Raw genomic sequence first — 9,032 nt, 5'->3', positions numbered from 1 at the left:
AAATCAGCTTTATTTTTTTCTAATCAGGTCATATGGTTTAAAAAAACAACTGTGATTGGACAATATAATTTACAGGGCTGAGATGGTTGTATGCAGGGTTGCGTCGTGTAGAACTTTGGATCTGTAATTAAAAAGATACTCATACAGCATGTCATCACTATTGTGTTGATTGATTCATTCCAGTCAATAATTCTGGATTAAAAAGGTCTTGGTAGCCAAGCCACCCGAAGTGTGAATATAAACCCCATTTGATCACATTCACATTTTCTCAGAACAAAAATAAATGGCCCTATAACTTAGTCCATAAAAACATGACGTTACGTTACCCCTGGCCCAGATGGGATCAGAGTAAACAGGCTAGGCTACCTGCAGCTGTGGTTGTCATAAGTAGGCTYCAGACTGAAGCACAGATTAGGCCTAATTGTGCATGAGTTGACAATTTGTTGTCGCGCCAAGATCAAGTTAGTCATGTGTTTGTCTAAATCAAAATAAGGAATGCTGTAACAGACAAGGCCTACCATCACTTGTTGTTAACAGGTAGCCTAGCGGTTAAGTGTTGGGCTAGTAACCTATTGAAATCATAGAAAGAGCATTTTGTGTCTCAAACCGATGACAGGCACAACACAAAAACATCAGATGATGTAAAAGAGGGTCTAAGCTGAAATATGAAAAAAATCGGAGTTTACGAGTTTTTAGATAATTGACGTTTAATGTAAAAAAAGGCAATTTGTATATACATTTTTTAAAACGAAATGATAAAATTGACCGTTTTTAAATTATATCAATCTAAACCATTTATCTTTTCCACTGAAGAAGACATGGATGTCTCATGGCATGGTGGGGTATGCAAAATAGATCAACTTTGAGCACCTTTATCTCTTGAATGTTTTGGCATTCAGGTCCAAAAAGTCARTTTCTGACCACTTCCACACAGAAAGGTTTCGTTCAAATCAAAAGAGGTGCTGTCAAAAAGTGAATTTAAATGGATTTACCAATGGATGTGACAAATATTTTTTTGTTTTGTTTGTTTCACGTTTTCCAGCTTGGTGCTAACAAGTAATTAATTATCAGGTAACACCCCTCTGCTATTTGTTCAGTGCTATTTCCTTGCTTCTGRGGTTATAAGACATAACTGGTACGACTTGTTGTGATGCATTCCCTTGACCCAAGACTAATCTTTTATGTATTGTTTTATAAACTTAATAATAATAATCCCTCTTGGTATATCATAAAACAGTGTTGCAAAATGCAGGCTTATCAGGCAACATTTCCTCGCAAATTTGTCATAAGCAGAAATATGCAAATGATGTCAGAGAAATGTAAAATTAGGAATCTGATTATTGGATATGAATATCTGGTGCGTTTAATCTCAGATGTGTCAGGATGTCCCTAACTCAGAGAGTGGGCCTGGAGAGAAGCGTGGAGCTGAGGAGTCTCCTTGGAGCTCAGACAACTTCTCCCTGGAGGTCATCAGCTGTCTTGACCTTCAGTAATCCCAATGGTAGTTCACTACTACTACAGATAAGTAACAATATCCTCACATAAAGGTATAATGTKAAAAACTGTTGTGTATGATATTGAGGATATGATTGCTGTCTGTCTTCAGTTATGAAGTGGTTCGTCACTGAGAGCAAGAGCAACTGTCACGCCCTGACCATAGAGAGCTGTTTATTCTCTGTTGGTTGGGGCGTGATAGTGACTAGGGTGGATCATGTAGGTGTTTAATGGTTTATGTAGGCCTGGTATGGTTTCCAATTAGAGACAGCTTTTTATCGTTGTCTCTGATTGGGGATCATATTTAGGCAGCCATTTTCCCCGTTTGTGTTTCGTGGGAGCTTGTCTACAGATAGTTGCCTGTGTGCAGATGTGGAACTCTAAGCACGCTGCGCCTTGGGCCAATCATTACGACGACTGTGACAGCAACAAGAGTTTCCAGAAGAAGGGTTTGATTGGCTGGGTGCTGGAGAGGGTTCAGTGTGTGAGAGTGGAGAATTGGTTGTTGTTTCTCCAGATTTTAATTACAGTACAGGTACTGAAAGTGCTTAGTGGAAATAAATAGTCAGGTTATGTTGAAATTCCATTTTCAGATTGGAATTTTATTTCTTGCTTTGCAGTTCAACAATAACCAGGACATATTAGGTCATTATAATTGGTCATATGTACATGTATAATACATTATAGATAAACATATGTCTGTAACAATGATTTGTACAAACAGATACTGATACAATTGATTTTGTCACCTCTTCTTGTAAGGGTGAGTGTGATGACACATTTGGTCACTAGAGGGCAGGGACATGTCATTTATAGAAGTCATTGCAGACAAAGTACGTAGTTTGCAAGTGTATGAGTGTGAATGAGAGTATTTTATTGTGCGGGTACTTTTTGAAAAATGTCATTCACTTATATCATGAACTATTGTATGTACAATATGAGGTCACATGGTCAGACAAACAAAGTCTACAAATCCAGTGGACAAATTACACTACATTCTGATACAGCCAACAGTAATGTCTCATGGTGTGAATGTCACATGCCATATAATAGCAGCACAGGTGAGTGTATCTTGGCAGCACATGTGAATGTGGGGGTTGATGTGAGCTAATAATTGTCAAACAGTAGGTCAGTTATTTCTACTGGYTCACAGATTGGGCTGTCGGCTGTGGCAGGAAACAGTTATGTTAATCTGAGGACCACAGGAAGATGTCACGACACCAAAAGGTTTAGAAACCACTGACGTGAGGGAACCTATGCCCAGTGGAACTACATCAACTGGCTGTTGATGCAGGGGTACATTATTTAAAGGTGGACAGGTATCCCATATGGAGCCGGGATGCCTGTCATCCAGATGTCCTTGTGTCCCCTCTGCCAACCTCCTGGAAGCCATCCAACATACTGTACCTCTGACGGGACATTCTGTACCTTTTAGGGATGAAGACACATATACATACATTCAAGTAAATCCAGCCAGGTTAGTCACTAATTCACCACCAGTGGGTCTGCAACAGAGAGGATCACCAAAACATTTAACTGCCTATGTCTCCATCAGTTAGCTGGGAAATGATCAGCACGGACACAGCTATTTAGACAGTTAATATTGACTCGGCTATGTTCTCTTTATCTTCTTGGTATGGGTTTGTTCTCCTTTGTTTTATAAGCTGGTGGTAGATAACGTATCAGCCATTTTATATCATACTGTACTAGCTACTGCACAACTGTCTCTCATTCACCTTTATAAAGTGTCCTGTATGTGTTACCTAGTCCCTATCCAGTGTGTACTGTATTTTACCAGGTCTGGTCAGCAATGTTGCTGCCATTGGTCTTCTGAGGGGTGAGGCTCTTTCCCTCTGGCTGATTGTCTTTAGGGAGGGTGTCTGTGTGGCCATTGGTCAGATGAGTGTCTCTGTGTTTGCTAGAGAGGGGKACTTGTTTCTGCAAGGACACGCAGATAGTTGTGGACATGTGTCTCCACCGCGGCCCCCTGCAGCACAGCAGCTCCCCATAGGCCCTGCGGAAGTCCCTATTCAAGGCCGGGTACAGGATGGGGTTGACAGCGGAGTTAAAGTAGCCCAGCCACAGCACCACAGAGTGGGCAGTAGTAGGGGGGTTAGTCTCTGCCCCYATGCCCATGCAGGTAAAGAAGGTGTAATAGGGGAACCAGCAGATAATGAAGGCCCCCAGAACTGCTGCTAGAGTCACTGTGGCCTTGTGTTCCCGCGCTGTGGCCGCCGCTGATGCTGTGGGGGCGAATGAGGGTGTGGCAGCTCGGATACACCGTACCTGAATGGATGGATAGACAGGTTAAAGASGAAGAGGGTCAGCAGATGGATGACTGGAAGGATGACATTAATAAATGGATGGAACTATAATAGCTACTACTAATTATTCCAGTACTACTATTGCTGCTCCAGCCATAATTACTATTATCACTACTATCACTGGTAATGATACTACCACACAACAAATACATATAAGGAATAAAATGAACCTGTTTGCGTGCTATCTGAAAGATGCAGTAGTACATCCCGCACATGACCAGTAGTGGGAGGTAGAAGGTGCCAAATGCATCTAGGASCACGTAGTTGTTATGCCACTCAAAGCGGCAGGTGCGTCCCTCCTCCACCTCGTCCCAAATGCCCCAGTCCAGGTTCTGCACCCTGAAGTCAGCCGTGTTCCAGCCCAGGTGGATGGGGAGGAAGGACYTGGCCATGGAAGTGACCCAGATGGTGGTGATGGCCAGGGCTACTCGGGGAGGGGTGACCCTGCGGGGGTAGCAGAGTGGGGCTGAGATGGCCAGGTAACGGTCCACACTGATGGCCAGCAGAGTCAGGATGGAGGCCGTACAAAACATCGCATCCAGAGACACATAGATGTTACATAGGGTGCCCCCCAGGGGCCAGTGTCCACTCCGCAGCTCCAGGGAGGCAGAGAAGGGCAGCACCAGCAGGCCCAGCAACAGATCCGTTACAGCTAGCGACACAACAAAGCAGTTAGCAGTGCGGTGCAGGCGGRGGCTGAGCCCCACGGCCAAACACACCAGCACGTTCCCGCCGATGGTCACCACGATGAAGGACACCAGAAACAGCCAACGGAGTGCCGTGGAGATCATGGTGTCCCTCCCCCTGCACTAGGTCACAAGGTCCAGCCCTGCCTCCACATCAGACCTACTGCTTCTGTCAGCTTATCTGCTCCTGCAGGCAGGACTACAGACAGGACTACTGCACAGAATCCAGCCCTCTGCTTAACAAGCTTGTTGAGGACTTGGTATAATGACAGGGTCCTGTCAATTCAGCTGTCAGTATCCATCAGATTAATGAGGGCTTCACACTGTAGGGGGATGCTGTATTGCAGCCATCTCTTTTTTCATCATTTCACAGAAGATGTCCTCTTTGAAGCTGCCCTGGTGTACAAAAAACAAAAACAATGGCCATTGGGCTATGTTGATTTCAACATGATAGTGCATTAGTAGACTGATGTTAAGTGGTACGAGGTTAAGGCTGTGTTGGATAACATAACAGCCTTTGCATTGACCCATGAGAAAATTATCATTACGCAAATATATAATATATATTTTTTTTATGTATGAAAATTCACATCTCTTAGACTACAAAACTGAAACAATGGCCCTTTGGTGTCTAATATACAGTACATGGTTGAAATATCAAAGGTCGTCCTTCACTTCATTTAATAATTGTTTTCTTTCATGATGGTAATTCAATTGCACATCATGTGAAGGAGAAATGTTAATGAATGCACTTGCTTCTGATGCAGTGTGGTGCTGTTTGTTCTGGAAGAACACCAGAACATTCCGCCAGCATTAGCTTGAAGCTTAGCTAAAGTCTATCTGCAGGCCTTCTGAGTACCCAGATTACATATTGGACCCAGAAGTCAAAGATGACCTAAAGGCCTACTCAAAATCTAACATTGAATATTAGGAAATGGCCAACAGACAAGGCATTGTTTTATYAACCATGTTGAGACATCATTAGCACTTCTTAGAAGGACACATCACATTTGGGCTCTAACATTAGCCTGGACTTGTCCAAAGGTACTGAAAATGTCCAGACTAGTAAAAATATCCATGTTCTTAAGGGATTATGTTATAATTGGCTCAATGGAGACAGTCTCTTGTTTACAACCAGTGACAGTTGTGTTGTTCCCACTAGCTGCCCTCCCTCTACAACTCCCTAACCCAGGTGAAGTACTGTAGCTAGTGTTCCCATTACAGACAGATGAAACCTGGCCTGAACAGGGCTGATTGATCCAATTCAATCATTAAGGATAMATGACACTGGCATAGGGGAGCTATGAAAGCTCCCAGTTGATGTGATTATACTGTGCTATCCAAACACCAATCAAATTACAGAGGCATGAGGCGCTACGCTGGCAACATCCACAGCAGACAGCAAGCCCGGTCAGCACGGGCCAAACATACAGTACTTTTCTCACAAGATCATGAATTAACCATAGTCTGAATATAAGGAAAGATTGACTGTAATTTAGAGAGAATATGCACAGTCAATCAGGAGTGAYCCAGGAAAGAGATCTTTGAGGGCCGACTATGCACTTCATATCTAGTAATGGTGAAGTGGGCCTGGATAAATGCCTCAGAGCAAAACCCATCAATGGGACCTGATGAAGAGGAGGGAGCTATATGAGAGGTATATCAGGTAAGACCCAAGTGCAGACTGTGTAGAAGTATAATGTTTATTGTAACAGGGGCAGGTCAAGGCAGGCAGGGGTCGATAATCCAGAGTAGTGGCACAAAGGTACASGACGGCAGGCAGGCCCAGGGTCAGACCAGGCAGGGGTTGGTAATCCAGAGTAGGGGCAAAGGTACAGGATGGCAGGCAGAGGTCAAAACCAGGAGGGTGAGAGAAGAGAGACTGGAAAAAGCAGGCGCTGACACACAAAACGCTGGTAGGCTTGAACAAACAAGATGAACTGMCACGGATAGAAAACACAGGTKTAYATACCCAGAGGATAYGTGGGGAAGATGGGTGACARCTGGAGGGGGGTGGAGACAAGCACAAGGACAGGTGAAACAGATCAGGGCGTGACAAGGTATGCAAAGGCTCTAAACATTTCTATCCTGCAACTCAAATAAAATGCAGTCCCCATGCATAACTGCGGGCAGAGATAAGCACTGTAGCAGTGTTTTTCAATCACATACAAGCATTTTTTTGATTGTTGTTGATTTTTAAAACAGAGTCCACAAGACTGTTTTTGCAAAACAGTAAATGGGTTTTCCAAATCTCAAAACAAATACATTCATCAAACTACACTGCTCAAAATAATAAAGGAAACACTAAAATAACACATCCTAGATCTGAATGAATGAACTATTCTTATTAAATACTTTTTTCTTTACATAGTTGAATGTGCTGACAACAAAATCACACCAAAATATCAATCAATGAAATCAAATGTATCAACCCATGGAGGTCTGGATTGGGGTCACACTCAGAATTAAAGTGGAAAACCACACTACAGGCTGATCCAACTTTGATGTAATGTCCTTAAAACAAGTCAAAATGAGGCTCAGTAGTGTGTGTGGCTCCACGTGCCTGTATGACCTCCCTACAACGCCGGCATGCTCCTATGAGTGCGGATGGCTCCTGAGGTCTCCTCCAGACTGGACTAAGCATCCGCCCTCCTGGACAGGTCTGTGGTGCAACGTGGCTGTGGTGGATGGAGCGAGACATGATGTCCCAGATGCGCTCAATTGATTCAGGTCTGGGGAACGGGCGGGCCAGTCCATAGCATCAATGCCTTCCTCTTGCAGGAACTGCTGACACACTCCAGCCACATGAGGTCTAGCATTGTCTTGCATTAGGAGGAACCCAGGGCCAACCGCACCAGCATATGGTCTCACAAGGGGTCTGAGATCTCATCTCGGTACCTAATGGCAGTCAGGCTACCTCTGGCGAGCCATGAGGGGGCTGTGCGCCCCCCAAAGAAATGCCACCCCACACCATGACTGACCCACCGCCAAACCGGTCATGTTGGAGGATGTTGCAGGCAGCAGAACGTTCTCCACGCGTCGTCTCCAGACTGTCACGTCTGTCACATGTGCTCAGTGTAACCTGCTTTCATCTGTGAAGAGCACAGGGCGCCAGTGGCGAATTTGCCAATCTTGGTGTCTTTGGTGTCTCTTGCAAATGCCAAACGTCCTGCCGGTGTTGGGCTGTAAGACAACCCCCACGTCCTTCCTGATGTACTGGCCTGTCTCCTGGTAGCGCCTCCATGCTCTGGACACTACGCTGACAGACACAGCAAACCTTCTTGCCACAGCTCGCATTGATGGTCCATCCTGGATGAGCTGCACTACCTGAGCCACTTGTGTGGGTTGTAGACTCCGTCTCATGCTACCACTAGAGTGAAAGCACCTCCAGCATTCAAAAGTGACCAAAAATCACAGCCAGGAAGCATAGGAACTGAGAAGTGGTCTGTGTCACCACCTGCAGAACAACTCCTTTATTGGGGGTGTCTTGCTAATTGCCTATAATTTCCACCTGTTGTCTATTCCATTTGCACAACAGCATGTGAATTTATTGTCAATCAGTGTTGCTTCCTAAGTGGACAGTTTGATTTCACAGAAGTGTGATTGACTTGGAGTTACATTGTGTTGTTTAAGTGTTCCCTTTATTTTTTTGAGCAGTGTATATTGAGCATTCAAAATTGCAAATACATTAATCAAAAGAACGACTGCCTGCAAAAACACAACCATGCTTATCTATTGAGTCGACAGACAAAACAGAAAGTTAGTTTGTCTTTTTAAAAATCCAAGTAGATCAATACATTTTCTTTGCAGTCAGTAATCATGATCAAAATTGGAAGTATATGTAGCGATGTGCACTGGACGTTGGGAAGCAAGTTCAAGGAGTGGATCATTTAATAAATTTAACATAATACAAAACAAGAAACATGAACAACGCAGACAGGAAACAAAGAAACAATGACGCTGATGGAAGGAACCAAAGGGAGTGACATATTACATTTTAAAATGTATTTTACCTTCATTTAACTAGGCAAGTCAGTTAAGAACAAATTCTTATTTTCAATGACGGCCTAGGAACAGTGGGTCAACTGCCTTGTTCAGGGCAGAACAATAGATTTTAACCTTGGGGATTAGATCTTGCAACCTTTCTTACTATAGTCCAACGCTCTAACCACTAGGCTACCTCCTCCCCAGTGGGCTTGATGGGCTCCCCTGCCTTAAAGATATAGGGCAGGTAATCAAGGAGGTGATGGAGTCCAGGTGAGTAGTCATTATGCGCTGATGCGAGCATAACGATGGTGACAAGTTTGCGCCATAACGAGCAGCCTGGTGAGCTAGAGGTCGGGGAGGGGGGGGGGGAGCACAGTGACAGTACCCCCTCCCCGATGCGCAGCTCCAGCCTCAGGACCTGACTAAAAATGACGATCCCGGGGATCAGAAGTGGACCGGTTGCCTCGGTCAAGGCACGGGAACCTGTTCACCCAGCTGAGGCATGGGAGCCCATCGAGCCCGCTGAGGCATGGGAGCCCGT

General features: G+C 44.5%; 1 protein-coding gene across 1 annotated transcript; it reads right to left on the bottom strand.

Moving 5' to 3' along the window:
* Nucleotides 1-2,108: 2,108 nt before the first annotated feature.
* Nucleotides 2,109-4,896, bottom strand: LOC111950891 (histamine H2 receptor-like). Its single transcript, XM_023968810.1, has 3 exons — nt 3,989-4,896; nt 3,290-3,780; nt 2,109-2,922 (listed from the first exon to the last, which is right to left on the bottom strand). The coding sequence occupies exons 1-3, from the start codon at nt 4,607-4,609 to the stop codon at nt 2,841-2,843; spliced, it is 1,194 nt and encodes a 397-aa protein (XP_023824578.1). The 5' UTR covers nt 4,610-4,896; the 3' UTR covers nt 2,109-2,840.
* Between the last annotated feature and the right edge of the window lie 4,136 nt (nt 4,897-9,032).

The sequence above is a fragment of the Salvelinus sp. IW2-2015 genome, linkage group LG23 (genome assembly GCF_002910315.2).
Source record: "Salvelinus sp. IW2-2015 linkage group LG23, ASM291031v2, whole genome shotgun sequence".
NCBI lineage: Eukaryota > Metazoa > Chordata > Actinopteri > Salmoniformes > Salmonidae > Salvelinus > Salvelinus sp. IW2-2015.
Note: the sequence above shows the minus strand (reverse complement) of the source record. Positions and strands in the feature narration are given on the sequence as shown.